The following is a 19,832-nucleotide window of genomic DNA, read 5'->3' on the forward strand; positions in this document are numbered from 1 at the left end:
ACAAATTCTGCTATCAGAGGGATTCTATCAAGAACAAATTGTTCAAGTGCTGCCCTGTGATTTTGCTCAGTTAGTCACTGGGACAACAATTCTGCACATCATTCGCATGTGCAAATAAAAGAATCTGCCCATAAATACACCTGATCAGATACAAGTTGGCAGCATTCTACAGAAGTCACCACACTTCATTAACTTACATGAGCTGAGAATATGGACAACTACTTGTGTGGCTGAAATCCATCATTGAGAGTAAATCATTTCATGCATATGAAGGTATGCATGAAGCTGTGCTCTGAGTATCTGGCTGGACAGTTCATGGGGTCAGATCTTCACAGAGTGATGAAGAACAACTCAAAGAAAACAGACTTTCTCTGGCAGTGTTGGAATAAAAAAGTTATTCAAAACAAAGGAACAGCTAAGTAACTAATCTATTTTTCTTTGGATATCTCTGTCCTCTCTGTCAACTCACTCATTTTTGGGTTTCCATCCAGAAGGGGCTTCCAACTCCTCTGTAACTTTGTAGCCCTGTAATTCTTTTGGAGCTCCCCTCCAGGGAGACCCCTTTTTCATTTCTGGATCTCTCACACAGCCAACAAGTTCATCCTAAAGCACCCTGCTCACCTTTCTATATCACCAGCTTCCTAACCACTCTCCTAGCAGACTTTTCTTCCCCATCACGGGACTTATCTTCATTCCATTTCAACCTCTCCACCTCATGACCATGATTTCTTATAGTTCAAAAAGGGCCCTCTTCTCCTCCCTGCTCTTTATACCCCTTCTCTTATCACCACTCACCACCCTTCCCAAATCATCTTTCATTTTGATGTTTACTCCACGCTTATTTGAAAATTTCTTTCAAATTAAAATTAATAGGAATAGGGATTAAAAGTATGTTTCAGCAAATGAATATATGTTTATCTTCAAAAATGTCTTTAGCTGAAATGCCCCATCAACTCCTCAGAGTTCTCAGGGTTCCCAACAGCACCAGCTGAGCATGCACTGCCATTATGTCCTGAAGAACACTCTCCTGTATTCTGAGTTTGAGAGGAATGTTATCTATACACAGAACAGGCATCCTTAGGAAAGCACATACCGTTCTGCGCCAAAGAACAAGCAGCCAAGAGAAACTTCAGCAGGAGAAACCGTCATCCTTAAAACAGCCTCCTTCCTAATGTTTGGTTACATCACCACTCCTAAAGAGGAGTCCACATCAACAGAGGAAGCTGTAGCGGTCTGCTTAGTCTTCCTCAAGGCTAATCAGCATGCCTTGAAGCTGGCTGGCTCAACAACCTAGCAGGTTACTGATTTTAAATAACCTTTTTAAATAAGCCTGTTTTCATGACCGAAACTGTCAAGTGGCAAAGGAATTTTTCAGCAGCCTTTAGAAATTGTAGTTCATCCTTCCTGTTTAGTCTCTCCTGATCCTGTAGCCATCGAAATGTCTAAGGAAAACTATATTTGGATTTCTTATTTTATTTCATTTCTGTTCAGGAAAGTCTGCATGCATCTGAATTTTAGAGAATATATAATCTCTATCAGAGTAGCAATTATGTATCATAAGAATATGTTCTTCAACTCCAGCAAGAAAGCTGGTTTTATCTCAGAGATTCCCTAAACTTTGAAATAATTTTCTTGCTAGCACTGTTTTTTTTCCTCTTCAGAACCAGCGTGACACTGACTGTACCTTTCATTGCACCTACTACTAAACGCACTAAATGCGAAAAAATTTCAGTTAAAATAATTTCCTAAACAAGCTCCTTTGTTTTTAGTGCAAATACCGGCAACATTTCTCACCATCTTTACATTTATAGAATTTTATATTCAAATGATTTGAGAAACAACTTACTTATATTTGGCAGCTCAAGTCCCATTTGAATTTTGCTTACTACTGTTTTTATATCTTTAATCTAAACTTTTTATAAAAAGCCAGCCACAAGAACTCTGCTGGGTTAATGCTGATAGCTCATCATTAGAAAGGAATACATACAGCAGGTATGTGAAGTTTAAACATTTTCCTACTAAAAACATTTGAGAGACACCAGCTATGTTTGATGTCAGTATTGCCACCTCCTTGAAACAAGAGAGCAGTTATACTCACCAGAGGAAAAACAACTAAAGAGCAAAACTGAATCTTCAACTACCAGCTCAAACAAGCCGGACTTGCATAGGAAGAGAAACAGGAATAGGCACCAATTAGACACAAGAGCACAACTGAAATGAACTCAGTTTTTAACAATTCTTGCAATTAAGTGTCATGACATGTGGAATCACCTTTTGCAGAAATGAAAAACCATACAACTGCTCAGAGAAAAGCCAGCTTTAGAGAAGGGACTGGCAGGCACAAGTGTTTTATGTTTGCCTTTTTCAAAAAAGCAAAAACTTAGTGTAGAATCGCTGCAGTCCCAGATTCTTGTCCAACAGATGGTCCTCACGATCACCTCTTTCTGCAGCCCCATCTGTCATCACAACATTGAATTCAAGGTTGGTAAAGCTTCCAAACTGATAGTTTCCACAGGGACAGGGAGGAGATACCAGTAAAAACATCCCTATTCCCAAAGTCACTGGCCCACTGTCTACTAGCATCAAGACAACCCTCCATGCTCTGAGAAGTCCCACAACAATTTGTTTATACATTTTCAATAGATGCTAATGTACCAGCTTGCTGTATGGAGTAATTTCTGCTGTTCAGGAGGTATAGATACTTTTTCACTCTCTACAGTAAATCTCTTGGCTTGATTCTCCAAGCACATGAGGGCCCTAGGGTCAGCTAAGCCTCTTAATTTCTCACAAAGGTTGGAAGGAACAAAGCTGAGAAATGAAATGGGTCTCTTCTACAAGCCCTGAGGAAAGAAATTGAGAGACTTGTGTAACATAACTAGAAGGAAAACCAAGCATGAGGAGGAGGTTAGGCTGCTACTACATAAAAAGGTAGTTAGAAAATATTTATTCAGAAACCAAATCTCAGAGCAGTTAAGAGAAAGCAGGGTTGGGCTACTTCATTTGTGTTCTGTATGGGGCTCCAGCCAAATAACCAAGATGCTTAAGCACTTCCCTAACATTACACCCAGTTACCACGCTATGCTTCTGGGCTTTTCCGACTTCTCCATGTCAAGGACCCCACAAAGCCAATTAAAATCTGGCTTAATGATGCTGGCACAAGTCTGAAGACTGGCCACTAGATTTTTTTTTTTTTTTTTTTTTACTGTTGAGAGCTGAGCTGCACCAACAACAGTCTTTCTAGAGGGGACTGCTGTGTAATAAGGAGATGTCAAGCATGAAAGACAATCGTGAACTAAAGACTTATTGTATCAGGAAGCTCTGTAAAGTCTTCAGTTTTTTCCTCTTTCTAAATGAATATGCAAGAATTTAGTGCACTGGAAAACCCTGGCAGACAGACAGCCTATGGCCATGAGTATCCAAGATGTCTGAGAAAGAATTTTTCCTTGTTTCCAAAATGCACTGTCATTTGCTTTAGAGTAGGAGTTCAAGGAACATCATACCACTTCAAGAGGATGTACAGCTGTGTGCTGGATATACCGCTGAAGGTGAGAACCTTTACAGGCTTACGTCTCTTGTAATCTTCAGGGTTTAACCAGCCTCGTCTGTAGTCTCAGTCTTCCAGAAAAAAGAAAAAAATCCGTCTGCCTCTGTTTTCAAACACATGGTAGAATGAAACATGCACACTTGGGATCAATATCCAGCAATCACCATTTGAACTGAAGTTCAACCTTCCTGAACGCTGTCACATGTTAATATACCTTTCTGTCCTGGAGGACAAGAGCAGCTTAAAAGAAAGTGTGTAAATATTTCACACGCTGCTGCAAAAGCACACACACACACATATATATAAAGCAATAGCAAAGAACTTGTACAAGGCAGGAAAACTTTGTAGATAAATGCCAGTAGGCAAAAAACTGAATTTGAAACAGCTTGAGCACTGGCTTTTCCCAAATAGTTAGATACTATCAAAAGAGCATTTAATAATTTTAAACCAATGGTCTTGAAAAACTCTGGCCTTTCCTTATCTTTGGATCTCTGTTATGCTCACTGAGGTCTGGGGGAAACTTCTTCAGTTTCTTTAGCTTTGCAGGTCAAGGCACTTATAAAGGAAAGAAAAAATAAACAGGAACAAAGTAAGACTGCTGATACTGCCTCTGAATTCATAAAAGAACATTGATCCACATTACTGCACAGCTTGCCCCTAAAAGGCTCACCATGTATTTGACACAGGTGTGCTTTACTGTGCAGGAATTTTTCAGCTTTCTTTTGAAGAGTACACAGCTCTGATAAAGCAGCATCCAAAACAAGAAGCCTGAGAAGAAAACACTGGGTTGAGGGAACACATGGAGACCAGACTGAATTTGAGGTAATCACATTCCCAAGAGGCCAGACTGCCACAGAAGCAGAGAAGTCAAGGCCATGGGACTCTTAGCAGGGCACAAAGCTGGCAAGGCAGGGAGATGTGATCACATTTAATCCTCTACAGAGGAAGGACATCTGATGTGACATCCAAGAGAAATGACTGTTGATGCAACTGGAATTCACACCTAAGCCTCCTGCACCAGAGGACGTCTCCAGTATTCTTGAGAGCACTGAAGGTAGACCCCAGCTAGCGTCTGAGCACTAACACCAAAGGATCAGGCTGTCCTGAACACTAGGAATGTCCCAGTGTTGATTTTGAGTGCAAATACACACTGTGCATTAACACAGTTCAGCCAAAGACCTGACCTGCTTATCAGCTAATGAACATGCTTTAAAGGCATCTTTTCAAGATAATTTTAGAGGTAAGGAGTCTGCTAAACTTTCTGATAAACCCTGGCAATTGTTACAGCTTCACAGTTCCACATTTGGAGATACCAGATGCTGAAGGCCAAGAGTGCTGATGGAAGCAAGAGCAGAAACCCAAGTTAGGTACGGGCTGAGCTGACCCTGGCACTGGAAACCATAGAGCTGCTGCAACAAAATGCCGCTAGCTACTCAAGCTAGTTATTCCTGAGACACCTAACACCACTGCACAGTGCTGCACCAGGGCATGTAGCTGTGGGGTAGTAACTAAGGGATCTCTGCAGTATGCTCTGCTGCACTGCGTAGGCATGCCTAAATGCTTCTGCAAGTGATTGTCTTGGGAAATGAAACAACTTTCCAGAGACTAAGTTTAACTACTCCTTGTTTCCAGAGCTGCCCTAACCTAGAACAGCATGAAAAAATTGGTGTGCTTTCAACCCGAAAGCCAATATTTAAATACTACAGATGTTACCATGGATAAAGGGCTGTGCAATAATTATGATGGGCCATGTAGTTGAATAAGGTACAAAGAAGAATCTTCATTAATAATGAAGAGCTGCTTCTTATTCAAAATGAGGGCAGACTGAAGAGCAAAATCTGATGCTTTCTCAGGAGAATCACAGAATGAAAAAGTAGCAAGCCAAAGGCCTTTCTCCATACAAGGAGCACACTGAAGTTCTTGAGTCCTTTGAAAGATGAGATGAGAAAAGCACAATGTAATTCATTTGGTCAAAATGTCCTACTTCAGATGTGCTAAGTGCCAGATACTATCTTCACACTGAATATTTATTCTGAGATGAGAGCAAAAGAGCAAGAGGCATAGATAACAGATTTGCCTCTAAGAGGACACAGGTAGACAGGAGTACTCTAAGTTGCCAGGGCCTGTCCACTCATGAGGCCAGATTCAGCTTGAGATTTAAAATACATTCTCTTGAAATAAAAGTGTTAAGACTGCTCCTAATGCCATTACATACTGAACTTGCTCAGATGCTGAGAAGCATGTATTTGGCTAACACATCACAATTACAACTGGACCTTTGCATTGTTCCACCAGGAAAACCCAGTTCAACAAATCACTTAATTTCCGATTTCTTACTTGTGGCCAGGTGAGGTGGGAGATAAAACTATCATGAGGACTCCTCCACTCCTGGTGCATCTCTTGGTGTATCCACTACTTACAGACCTGGGACCACCCATTTGATCACTCACCTGGACAGTGACCCAGGAAAGGCATGTCTGCATATGCTGAAAAACACCAGCACTGACTAGAAATCAGTAGATTTTTTTCAGTAGAAATCTGACTTTCATTTTACAGCAGTCAGGAAACACTTATGCACCAAAGAAAACGTCTAGCAGCCAAAAGAACAGAGTTCAAAGGGGGCTGGGGACTCAACAGCAGGCATGCACAAGAAGGGTGCTCTACAATGGTAGGCTTGATCAAAAGATACAGTCCGCAGCAATTATGACTTAATATTAGCTCTCCTGAAGAGGGCTGGGTAAGTACTACTGCATGGCAGGTACTGGTGCATACAATCAATGCCAGACACCAACTAAATTCCCCTTCTGCTGTGAGCTGCTGGCTTGGGCAGCAGCCTAGGAAGAGCAGCAGTACAGGCAAGTATGAAATCCCACTTCTATCAGAAGGATGGTGCCTGGAATACCACTATTCTTATATTTTATCTTCATTTTTTGCAGCCACATTATTTTAAATCTTTAAGTCTGAGAAACGGACTTCAAGGTGTGCACACTATTTCCTAGAGGTGTGTGCATATGCAGTGAGAATGAGCTTCTAGTTGGAATCCTTAGTTCTGTGCATTTCAGGCCACATTCAGCTGGTGCAAATAGCCATAGCTCTCTTCTGTCCCAGCCCTTGAATACAACACCTTTTTCAGGTAGGTAGGTAGGTAGGGATAACCAGGCAAGTCTATTAGTTAAAAGGAATTAGCAAAGCAAATCAATAGGATGCAGGAATCATAGCTGTGTATAGCACACTGATCTTCAAGCCCCTCAAGAGTCAAATAAACACAGTCCTAAAGAAAGCCCTCATACTGTCTCCTGTGAGGTGGCATGTTTGTGTGAATTCAGGGATAAAAGGATTTGCAAGTTGTTTGAAACACTATACTCGGCAACTTTTCCTCAAAACCTTGAATGCCTTCCTTATCATATGTTATAATCTTTGAGATACCTGCTGATAGAAATGCTTTATCAAACAACGAGATGCTTCATACTCATGACTTAAAATAGCAACAACATTACTCTTTAAATTATGTCCAGACACCTTGGAAAGAGATGATTTCTAGAAGGCAGCACACAGCTGGATGTGCAAATGCCAAGTATAGACCCAAGTATTCAGTGAAAAGTAAATAAAGCCCATAAAATGAAATAAGCAGTAGAGCATAATACTGTGCAAGGTAGAGCTGAAATAGGAGATTAACAGCTTGTCACCACTTCATATGTTATCCGCTAATGCTGGCTGTTCCTGTCTCTTCTCTGACCATGTCTTCTCTATCACCATGCGATCCTCAAGCCCTTCTGCCAGGCCTGGCACTGGTCTCCCCTAGTGCCCAGCCATTTCTCAATTCACATGGCAAGAAAAGGGTTTTGCTGGTGCAGCTTGCTGAGGCAGGGACAGCATCTACACGCAAGCGTGTGGCAGGAAGTGAGGAGGAAGAAGGGCAGGAGGCAGCTGGCAGTTCAGCTGGCACAGACTGCTATGGAGCCACTGCTGAAGAGAAAGATGAAAAACTCAGATTCTAAGTTTAAACCTATGGATATGTTAAATTCCCAGCTCTGCTATATTTCTTCATGGCTAGGAGTAAGTCACTTAGGCCCCCAAATCTTCAAAAAATAGATACCTAAGTACCAAAAGCTCAGCTGATTCAATAGGAGGTGCTATTTGATACCAATGCTAATGAGAAGTCCAAAGAGTTTTAGGGATCAAGTCCTTCACTACCCTGTCTTTATAATGGGAAAAGTTAAATTGCCCTATTTCACAAGAGTGCTGTGAGGACAAGTATGCTCAATCATGCACGGCTGTGGCAATAAGGACCATATAAACTCCTATAGGAGTCAGAAGAGAAGAAATCAAATTTAAACTCTACAAGTGAGTTCTGATCTCATTTGCAGACAAGTAAATATCAAGCAAATCCTGGATTTTGGTGGAATTACTCTGGATTTGCACTGACTGAGGCTGAACCCAAGCCTGGCCCAGACTGCATTCAGGTAAGCTCATTAAATGCATCCCATCCCCTTTGACTCTGCTGGGAGCATTCACACATTCAAAGTTAATCATGTGCTTAAAGGCTTTGGAGTATCAGGGCAAGAGGGCTCAGCCACTTACAGGATTGAGCTGTTCTGCTTTGTGTACTAAGCATTTGAAGAAAATAAGAGTGCAGTTGTCACCACTGCTTCCCAATGCCATGAAAGAGAAGGTTATCATTTAATCAGTCAAGTCAAAGTCAGTTCCTCTTTTGGGGGGAAAAGCCATTACAACTGTGGCAGCTTCAGACCTTTGGCTTTTGTGGTCTACGTCACTCTTTTTAGATTGTCCTTCACTACCAGATATGGTCCCACAGTCCCAGCAGCTCCATGTGCATTCACACAGACATGATTTTGAGCTTATTTTCATTTAATATTAGACAAGGCACAGACATGGCTCATTGCTGCTTCTTGCCAGTGCCAGGACCCAGGAGAAGGGAAGGTAGGACAAGAGCCTCGTGTTCTCCACAGGACAACCAAGAGGTGCAGGCAAAAGCAGAGCCAAGAGCAAGGTTTTGCTGAGGGAAAGGGCCATGGCCAGAGCACTGAAGGCTGTAAAGGCAATGGCAGACTGCCTGCCCTCCCTCCCTGGGCTGGAGGGCTGCAGGCCAGGCAGCTTAGCTGCAGCGGAAAGGGGTTAACTACTCCCATCAGCGAGAGCCATGGCAAATGCGATGCCAGATCTTCACTTTTCACCTCCACTGAAAGCAGAAGACATGATGAAAATCATCAGGAAAGATTATGAAATCTGATTGATTACTATCAAGAGACTACAACCCTAATCAGCTTCTAAATAGGATTATGCACCTTAGTAGGAGCCCTGATTCAATGAGCTAGCGAGATCCTTTCAGGCAGCTGAGTTTGAACACACCCACAGTGCAGAGGCCAGATCTCCTCACTAGTGTCTCACTACCAACAGTGCCAGGTCTGAACACCTTCGGCACCATCGACACTAGAGTCTGTATCCATGCCTCAGAGTTTTGGCTCATCTCTCTTATCCCCCACAGGAATGCAAAGTCTCTCTCATCTCTGAACAATATATAAAGTTAAAAGCCTCTCATAGTTCTCCATGATTTCAAACACAGGCGTCTTCCCGAGAAAGGGGAGTTCTCCTCCCCTTTCTCATTCTTCTCCAAAATGCAGAAATGCACATACATTAATATAATTAAATGAGGGAGCTTGGCTAATAGGACTGATTTGGTCTAGAAGAAAAGCTTATAATTAGTGTGCCAAGCAACAGTGCTATCAGTGGTGAGATGAGGCTTGGAGCACCAAAGGGACATTCAACGTGACAACATAAAGGCTCTGAATTTCTGCTGGTGACAAAACCATGTGCACATGGAGGGGGCGGAAGAGCCAACCTCCCACGTAAGGTGCTTAAACATCCTACCTTTTCCTCCCCCCGGGAGGAATGAGGGTTGCTCTGCCAGTCAGCCCATTGCTAGCGATGGAGATAACAAGCCATTGTCAAGGGCAACCAAAGCTGCTTGTTTCACATTAGCATCCTTAACATTTTCTATCTAATCAGATTTCCTGTTGGTTGAGGAAAGCTGCCTTTCCTCATTACCAGCTGCTATCCCAGATTTCCCTCTCCCCATCCCCAATACAGATTTTGCCATGCTTGTCTGCTTTTCTGTGTAAAAAGGTTATGTATGCCTGGAGGGAGACTAAATGTTACCAAAAAAAAAGGGCAAAAAAACCCACATGAAAACAGAACCATGGGCAAGAGGCCAAGACTCTTGATTATGTGACTGTGACTAACCAATGGGTGTTTTTAAAAAAACATTTCTCTCGTTATATTCTCTCCTCTGGATGTAATAATACAACTCAAATTAGTTTTCCAGGAGCAGACTTCTTTTTATGTAACCTTGTTTTATACAGATAGCAGCAGCCTATGTTTAAACTATTTAAGAGAACAAATAGCTGCAAAATGTACTTCAGATGGCCCTTCTCCTGCCAGCAGTATACTCCTGGCTGGAGGGAAGCAACAAAACTGCCCTGCATTTTGCTACTGCTTGCATGTAATTGTAAACAATGCATAATGCCCACAGGACCTAGCATCCAGGTAAGAATGTCGGGTCCTCTTTTTTTATTGCATCTGAGATCCATGACACTGTAAACTGTGGAATGATTTTGAAAATACAAAGCACAAACAATGCAGAATTAAGCAGCAGTTCATCTTTTAACTTAGCCCAAAGTTTCCCGGATCATTAGGAAAGGCAGCTTGCTATCCGAACTGCAAACCAGACTGACAGATGTCACCCCACTGGCAGTGGGCCCAAAGGGAAATTCTCACATTTTGGGAAGACAATAATATTGTTGTGGTTTCCCATTGCCCCTCTCCTTCTTTCCACACCTATCACTTAAAGTCTGCTGCAGTTACTGGACCAAAGACCTTTTATATCCTCCAGCTCAGTCTCAAATATACCAGCTTTAGACCTGTTCTGCAAAGGTGTATTTGAGGCATGTGTGCTGTGAAAAATGACAACATTGCAAGCAGGAAGGTTGGGTGTCAAGAAAAGAATAAGAAACCAAGACAGGTTAATTTAGGAAACAAGGACCAATTGTCTCATTGCTTCTCTAGCTTTTGGAAAAGGGTCTGAGACAAGAGAAATGAGTCTGATGGGCTAATGTGTCATATGGACCACTTGTTTCAGATATTACAGTGAGGTGGTATTTAAGTATTTCAGCAAAGAGTGGAGCATCCTCCAAACACACAGAAAAAGTCAGGAAAATATTTTCCAATTCTTAAGAGTTTTCGGAGCAGAAGGGAAGTGAAACAGCAGGGGCAGCTACTCAGATAATGCTGCAGATGTGTGAAAGGTATATAATGCAGTCAGCTAGGACTACTGGCCTCATTAGAGAAGGTACCTAAAAGGCTGCATATGCTTTATGGGACACAGATTTTCAGCAAGCAGCACAGTATTTCCTGATTCTTCTGTACAACAGGATTAAAGACCATTGCTGAAACTACGCATTCATGATGCTGTTAATTTAATATCTTCTGAAGAATCAGATGTATTTGAGAGCATCACAAGAGGCAGAATGGCACCAAAAGTGTCAGGGCTTGCTTACAGCTACCTCATACCTGGCACCATGATACAGGCCCAGGGGAGCCAAATCCAGAAGTGACCAACAAGACAGCCCAGGCATTAACCCTGTATGAAAGTGTGGTCAAAAAGTGCACAGCAGAAATTCACCAACTAAATGAAATATTTAGACAGAGAGATACAAAGTTAGAGACATTCATGATTTACTAGGTGTTCCCACATCAGTATTCATCAGGTGAAAAAAGTGCATCTTTATACTCTCTCTAGAGTCTTTCAAGTCTGCAAAGTGTTTCATATATAACCTCCATTATGACATTCTACTTGGAGAGGTTTCCTGATAGCTACTGAGCTGCCATATTTTCCAGTACCTTCAAAAATGTGGAAATTACATTATGGTAACAGGTTTAAACTTCTATATTCATTCATCCTCACAGTGCAGCTGAGCGTTAACTGCTGGGTTCACAGTCAAAGGTATTCGGCTAGGGTTTATTTCAGTTGTTCCATTGACTTCAATGGACTGTTTTTGTGTTTGCACTGAAAGCACCGTTCAGATCATTTCATGCTCAAAATTTTTCAGCTTCGCACCAACAAACCACTGAGGATGACACACATCAGCCTTCCAGTGGATCTAACACTGTTGCCAGCCAATTCACAGACTGCAAAGACAGACCAGTGTGGCCCTAAGCAATCTGAGCAGCAAGAGAGGCTGAAAGGACACCTGAGCAAACATCTTCCCTCTCATGCTAGATGCAGTTTCTTTCACAGAAACACATGTAGAAAACATGCAACAATAAAAATTCCACCGAGATGATACCCCTACGAATTCTCATCGACTCAGATGGTTGGGGGATAAGTCAGTATGGCCACGGCTTCTTGTGCCTTGCCTAGTAATGCCAAACTCCTAGAGGAGAGCAGGAGGGATTGAGGGTGAGGAGAGGAAGACACGTTCATCTTTGTATACTGCAATAGAAAATGAAGCTTTCCTCTTAGAACTAAACATTTTCAGTAAGAATGATTAACAATACCATATGCCAGGGAGGAAGGAGTAACACAGCTGTTACTGGGGAGAGACAGTGTGCAGATTTACAGAGAATCTAAGAGCAGCTAAGAGCAGACTCTCCAGGTCTTCGCTTAGAGCCTGCCCCTTGAAAGCATCTCCTGGCAGATTCCCAGTTCCTCACTGCTGAGCCACCAAATCATGCTCCCAGGAGACTCACCCCTTGGAGATAAAAGACCCAGCACAACTCCACTTCCCATGTGTTCTCCTCTCGAACATACCAGTGTGTAAAATGTTGATTTATTCACTGAAAATGACCATAGCTATGAGCTAGTCACCACCAGGAATACAGTTCTCTATGTAAATTACATTGAAATGACCATCAACTTCTACTGGAGTTTCATGTGAGCACAAAGAAATTGTGAAATACACAGCGTAGGTCAGTAGGGCCCAGACCTGCTCAGTGCAGAGTACTGTACCACTCCATGGCTCACATGAAACCTTCGTTTCCCAAAATACCATTCGACGAGGATGCTGAGCACCTCTAAAAGCTCAGCTGTCGACATCTTTCTAGAGGAGCTTGACACAAACAGTTCTGGGTTCATAACCTAACACCACAAACCCTGACAAATGATGAGAAAATTCATTATATTTGTTAATCCAGAAGAGTGCCAAGGAATTCGGCTTTCCTTCACATTTGAGCTCAGAATCAAAACTCCTACCAAGTCAGCCATGGAAACAAGAGCAGAATTAGACTTCATGTTTCCAAAACCCAGTTTTAAAATTCAGGTACGTTATCACTGAAACAAAAACCTTCCCCCACCCCAACGTTTATATATCAGACTACATATTTCTGAACAAGATTAGAAAGGAATGCCATTTTAGTAAAATATTTTTTTAATAAAAGACATAGATCTCCCAAAAGCGGTGCAAGGAACATTCATGCAAAATTTGGGGTAATAGAAGAAATTGAGCAAAATAGTTTGGACTAATAATGACAGCTTAGGAGCTGGTGCCCATCATTACATAGAGAATAATACAAGTGATTTGTGAGGAAGGTCTCCAACCTGATCACTTTGCCATTCCTGCAAATTCAATTGTGACAGAATCCCAGCCCTGAATATTTCATATTAAAATATGTCTACCAGCAGTAACATTATTCGTCTTGGCAGATACTGAAGTTTATGCAAAAAGAGGAAGGCTTACCATGTGGAATATGAGGCAGTAATGCAAAACACATATGGAACAAGAGAAAATATTAAAAAAAGGATTAAAAATGGCTTCATCTCATGTATATTAGACCAATGAGTTAAAGATATAGATAATCCAATAGTTTCATATTAGGAAACACAGCATTAGAACAGACCATACCTTTGTTTTACCTGAAAAGGAAAACATTTCTACTTATTTCTTCTGCTCTGCATGCATTTCATTTTCCAAAATGCAACTGTGCGTGCATTACGTACAAACTTTACCCTGCTTCGCTGCGGTACAGCTGCCACGAGCATTTGCTAGCGCTATGCAGAAGCCTTATGAAGTGAAGGGTGCTGGGGACAAGCTGAATCTGAGTCTAAGTGCCATTATTTTCAGCAAAGTGCAACTTCAGAAACATTACCAGAAAGAACTGACTTGGAATTGATGCTGTTTAAAGTAGCAAGCAACTTTTGGCAGCCCAAAAAAATGGCAGTGTGTAATGATGAGAGCTGAAACAAAAAAACTTTCTTTAAGAAAAAGCAGCGTCATTTTACTTCTTGTCTAGGACAATACCGTACATGGCTTATACTAGTGTCCCCCGATAGCTGAATCGGACACTAACAGGCAAGCAAAAGGGGACACAGAGTGCAAAACGCTTCCTGCATCAGTTGCACTACACTGACACAGGCTGGAAAACACACAGCACACTCTCGGGACATACATGGAAAAATAAAAATAGAAACAAACAGAACATGGATCCATAGTGCCACAAACCTTCCGGCTCTGTGTTCTCTTTGAGGTGCACTTGCTTCAGTGGGCAGCAGAAGATTTCGTGACACTTAGCACGAAAAGGGGACTCTTTTTTCTTTAATTCCGCAGATTGGATCGAATCTTGCCGTAACATAATGTACTCCTGTGTGCCAGGGGGAGCGTCATCCATAACTGTGGTCACCACATAACAAAATGAACTCAAGTTAGAGCTTGAGGAAAGCAATCTAGAGAATTAAATCAACTACATAATGTTGGGGTGAGGAAGGGGAAGAGATAGAAAGGGGAGAAACATTTTAGAAAGAAAAATAAAATTAAACATGTTAAAAGTATCTTAGTCATGGTGGCAGAGAGGTGGGGAAAATATTTACTTTTATAAACAATGCTTCTCATAAACATTAACAATTTATACTGTTTCATGCAGCTTTCATAAATGGTAGAATAACACTGTGCTCCAGAAAGCAGCAATAAGGTTCTCTATGTCTTTGCTATATTCTTCTGTAACACCTAGATCTATTCTGCATGCAGATTAAAAAAAACGAGCAAACAAAGCATGCTGTTATTGCCCAGCCATAGGCAATCTCTAACATCAGGGAGTAATCATTCCATATCTGCAGGTAATGCAACATCCGTGTGTCTATTCCTCAAAGTAAAAAAACAAACAAACAAAAAAACCATGCCTTTATCAGGATATTTAATTATACACTGTTCCTCCGAGCAAGGATGCTAATCCAATGACATTTGACTTGATCATCACTTGCAATGGGTAGAAGAGTAGATGTACAGAGGGAAGGTACATTAATCCTTTTGATGGTTTTCTTGTAAAATAGCAAGTCATTTTTTAAAGTTGATCTTATAAATCAATACTACCATTAATAAAATAAATGATATGCAGTCTGAAATGTTTTCTGAATGGGGTCAGACTATTAAACAGTAAGAAGAAAATATATAGCATACAGAAAACTCCAGCTACCTTAGAAGTATTACATTAGCAGAAGGAATTGAAACACTTTTCTGCCACCTAAAAAAATGAAGCCTTAATAACCAAGATAGTGAGATTCTTCAACTTAGCCTTTAGGCACAGATCATCTTTCAAAATCAGTTATATGATTTTCAGAAGACAGTCTATAATCACTGCTAGTAATTCATAACTGGATTCATAGATATAAAACCACAGCCAAAGCCAGACAGACTGTACAACCCTCTAACAAAAAATAAAAATCCAAAGATTAGGAAAGAAACCATTGACATGCTAGTCTAAAAAAAACCACAGCTGCACCAGCAGTATACAAGCTTATATGATTCTAGAAGTCTTGGCAGATAATTCAAATAATTTAACCATTTCCTAAATGCCTACCAGTGATTTTTTAAGAACTATCATGCAGATTTAAACAAGAATCCCCTCAGTCAAAAACGATACTCTTGCCTCTCCATCCATTTGCTTTTTTTCCTCTCCTATCAAGGATGGTAAAAGTCACATCTGGAAGATAATTAACTGGTTCGACCTGACAGACGTTCCTTCCACAGTGGGCAATCACCTTCTTTGACGTCATTAATCCATAGGAAACATTTTGCACCTTAGCTGTTGTTGCTTCATTAGACTAGACACGGCATCAGTAACACACACAAATAATACAGATAAAGTATCATTAAAAGCAATAAATAAGCTAATAGAAAAACACAGTGGTTCAAAAATGAGCACTAGGTCACTGAAGCACAAAGCCTGGATTGCCAGATAATTGCTCCCTTAACAATACTAGTTTTATTTTGGCTTGTTTGAAGGGTACGTATGTGTTCATGATGTGTACTGACAGCCCTGAGACTGCAGGGCAATCACTAAGAAGAGTCAACACCCAAGAGAAGCCAAAGACCAGCGAGCCCTGATGGGTCGCTCCTCCAAAAAGACACCATGCAGGAGTTGCTACTGCAGGAGTCTGTGCAAAGTCCCCAGTAAACTGTGTGCAGGGCCCCAACGTCAACAGCGCAGCAACCCTCCAGCGCGTCCCTCTGACATTTACAGGGATAAAGGATAATGTGCGTTGAGAAATGCGGAGAGCTAGCAGAGGATTGAAATGCACAGCTACCTTCTGCCAGCAAGCCAGCTGATACGCAGCAGAGCATACCCTGCTGTCAAGAACAGCCTCAGGCAAGAGGCATGTTTCTGGGCTGATCCTCGGAGGGGCAGACCCCTTCCCAAGAAGGGAAGAAACAGCTGGAGGAGATATATCTGGTCCTTTATCAGTCACCTGCATTCCCATATTATTACAGAGTTATTTAAATGCAAACAAGCCAAAGAGCTACACATTCAATAAATGAAGAACATGCCAATACCAACAAGGATACACCAGTTTAATTGAATCCAGGGCAGCAGGTGTAAATGAGGCTTGGTTTAGAGGGACACCATAGCATTAGTATCTGGAGCAAATCCTAGGAACCACAGTTCTAATGAAGCCTCAATGCTGGCACGATGCATTAATGAGATAATTGATGTCGCTGTTTTGAAGAGAACAGCTAAAACCTTTTCTTAACTTGATGAACGGCCTCAAGGCAGACAGAATTTATTACTAAACTAGGAACAACCCCTAACCCAAATGCCTCCTTTTCTCTATGACAACAGCCAGACAGCCTCATAGAGCCACTGAAATGACAGTGGCAGGATTTCAGTTGTGTGTCCAATGAACTTATCCACAGGAAAGAGTCAAAACCACAGAATCTAATGTGAAAAGCTTTCAAAACCTGATGTCCATTTCTAATAACTAAAAATAATCAGTGTACAACCATGAAAGGATCATTATTCAACATCATCTGTAAATAAGCACTTTGGAAACTGAGAAATATCTTCTCTCATCACAAATCCTAAATGATTTTGCTAACAGGATAAAAAACACACAAAATATGCCAGAGTAGGAAGCAAAGGGTAAATTTTAGGTAAGTAACATCAAAATCCAAAGCAGTATTTACACTGTATCATGTGGGGCAGAGAACATCTAAGGGATAAGAATAACACTCCTTTTATACTATGGTCCTTTCCATTACGGACTTTGTGCTAATTGCAGGACCTCAGATACGCTTACACTCTGCTGTATAATGCACAGATACATGAGCTGGCTTTAGATCAGCTAATTTGGGTAGTAATCACAAGACAGCATCAAGCTCAATAAGGGCAGCAGAAGACATGCGAGAAGCCTGGCAAATGCTTAGCTTCACTCCATTACGTGGACGCTGTTCTCAAGAGTGGCTAGAAGAGACCTTCGTTCAGGCATGTCTACATTGCCTGGCCACCTTCCTGAAGACTGATGCACAGTCATTTTGCTAGCCTACACCAGCCAGCTCTGCCTCTGTTGTTACGATTCAGCAGCCACTCACCCTGACGTACTCTCCACCCTTGTTAGCAAAACGTTTCATTTATCTATATTTTCATCTTCCCACAAGTAAAACGGGGAGAAGACTTTGTACATCTTGGACACAGGTGATTAAGATATTAAAGAACTTTATCATCTTCCAACTGAGGATGTGTAAAATACTTCATGGCTTAAAAAAAATGGGGGGCTGTTTATATGAGTTGGTGGAAAGGCAGAAAATGCAGCAACTATGGCTAAAGCGAGTGCATATATGAAAAGCATTTGCTCAGCAGTTAGCATAAAATAGCTGCAGTAACTATTACGTTTCCTACATCAAAAAAGTCAACTTGCTAAATATCACTCTATAGCATATTCCTTACTTTTAAGATAATAACCACAATAACAAAAACTTATCGACAAGTTAGTATGAAAAAAACCTTCTTTCTTCCCATATATCTTACAAAGAGAAAAGAAAATCATTTTTAAAATAACTACCAGCACCATCATGATTTTCAAGGTAAATTCAAACATGCTCACATTATGTAAACGCATCAGCTAAACACTCCACTGGTTTGTGTCTGTCTTTTATGCCCGACTTCATTTCAGTCCCATCTAGAATTGCCAGAAACTATAACATTAAGTCTGGCATAGGGCTTGGCTCTAGCTGCAACTAAATAATTTTTGATATAATTCAGAGTTTAATAAAGTTGTAAGGAAGCATCTTTCTCCCAGCAGCTACAAACTTAAAATATGCTTTGTCTTAATTTTCCTGGGCTACTGGTGTTAGAGAGACTTCAGCTCTGTGAGTGAGAGTCCATGGTGACCACAGGGTAAATAGATCTTAATAGAGGCAAAAGAAATCTCCGCATTCCCATTACTGCTCTTGTCCATACGACACAATAACATCAACGTTTGCTATTTCCATGGATGTGTTTTGACACTTCTCTCCTCAAATGACCCGAAATGTGAGTTTCCCTCCTCCTTCTCTGGGTTCCCTTCGTCTGCTTAGTTTCACAGGCAGTGAGACCCAAGATACGTGCAATAAATTTCTTTTCCTGCCAGACAGTGTGGTGAAGTAAAACGGTGATGCCTGTTCTACACCTCCTTCACCCACAAAAAGGAAAGAAAGGTCAGGAATGCAGTGACCCAGACCTCTGAGGCTGTTTACAGCTCGCTCTTCCCTTTTAGGGAAAATATCAGGATGTCAAGTTGCTTTCAGCTCCTCACTAGGACAAACCTAAAAATACCGCCTTCAGAATAACTTGCTTCAAGTGAGTGCCCGCAGGACAGGGAACAGGTGGGAAAGCAGGTATTTTCTGTAATAGCATTTGCCCTGCTGCAGCAGCTGATGCAAAACTCAGGTACATATGCAATAACTGCTCCCTCTGCTTCTTTTCCTTACTGCTTTGTTTTTCCCCTAATTTATTCCAGCTGAAGGTATGATTTCTGTTTCCCAGCTGGACAACATGATGAACTCATTTGGGTATTTCAAGGCACACAAATATTTATAAGCTAATTAAAAAAAGCTATTCTGGAGCTGTCATATAGTCAAATCCTCTTAAAGGCACCACAGTCCATCTGTGCCCTATCCAGCTTCTCCAACAGCCACGTGAAGGATTCCCACCAAGCAGCCCCAGCACTTTGGTGTCACAAGTCAGAAACCTTGCTCTCACCTGGTGTCTGCATGCTTGCAGCGCTGAGGTTCGGCTCGCTCCGATCTGCTCTTTCGCAGTGACGACAGATGTCACAGGATATACAAGCAGCCATAGCCTCTAACTCCTGTTCTCAACAAGCTGTGTCTGAGGTCCCTCCTTTCCCCACCACCAAAACCAGACACTCTGCTGGCAATGCATTAACTCCAAAGTTAAAAAAACAAAATAGGGAAAATACCTTGTGGAAGTCTTAACTTTTACCTTGCATTTCTTTATATTATACTTCAAAATTAAAACTCCACCTGAACTGAACTTGCACTACATCTGGAGGCTGCTGCCGGAGCGAGGCTGCGACAGATGCCAGCTACGCTGCACTGCAACCTCCTTGCTCTGCTCACTCAGCAGCAGGCCTTGTGGTACCGGTTTGAGACCAGAGGCCCAAATTTCCTTTGGCAACTACTTCTCAGTATCAATTCAAAAATAAGCACAAAGAGGACAGTTTTATTGCATGCAAAAATACAGCATAATTTCTGAGATGGGCACTAGTTGTCTGGAAGAGCTGAGACAAGTCTTGGGGAAGCAAATTCCTTTTCTAATAGAGGGTTTTTACTACCTGAACTAATAATGTTTCAAACTGCTGATCTAAATTAGACTGAGCTGGTTATTAGGAGTTGAGGCTTTGGGGATTCAGTACTATACAGTCTAAGAGCTCCTTTCTGTTTCTGGTGAGAAAAGGAGGATAAATTCCTATTTAAGGCATAAATGTCACATGGTGTCATAAACTAAA

General features: G+C 41.4%; 1 protein-coding gene across 2 annotated transcripts in view; it reads right to left on the bottom strand.

The window, feature by feature from the left end:
- FGF13 (fibroblast growth factor 13) overlaps positions 1-19,832 on the bottom strand; it is a 253,869-nt gene that overhangs the window by 103,899 nt on the left and 130,138 nt on the right. The window contains exon 2 of one of the 2 annotated variants that reach the window (XM_067303900.1): positions 14,059-14,226. The exons of the other annotated variant lie outside the window; for it this stretch is intronic. Coding sequence (XP_067160001.1) covers positions 14,059-14,226 — 168 coding nt within the window. The remainder of the gene's footprint in view (positions 1-14,058; positions 14,227-19,832) is intronic. 2 annotated transcript variants of the gene reach the window in all.

This window comes from Apteryx mantelli, chromosome 13 (assembly GCF_036417845.1).
Source record: "Apteryx mantelli isolate bAptMan1 chromosome 13, bAptMan1.hap1, whole genome shotgun sequence".
Lineage (NCBI taxonomy): Eukaryota > Metazoa > Chordata > Aves > Apterygiformes > Apterygidae > Apteryx > Apteryx mantelli.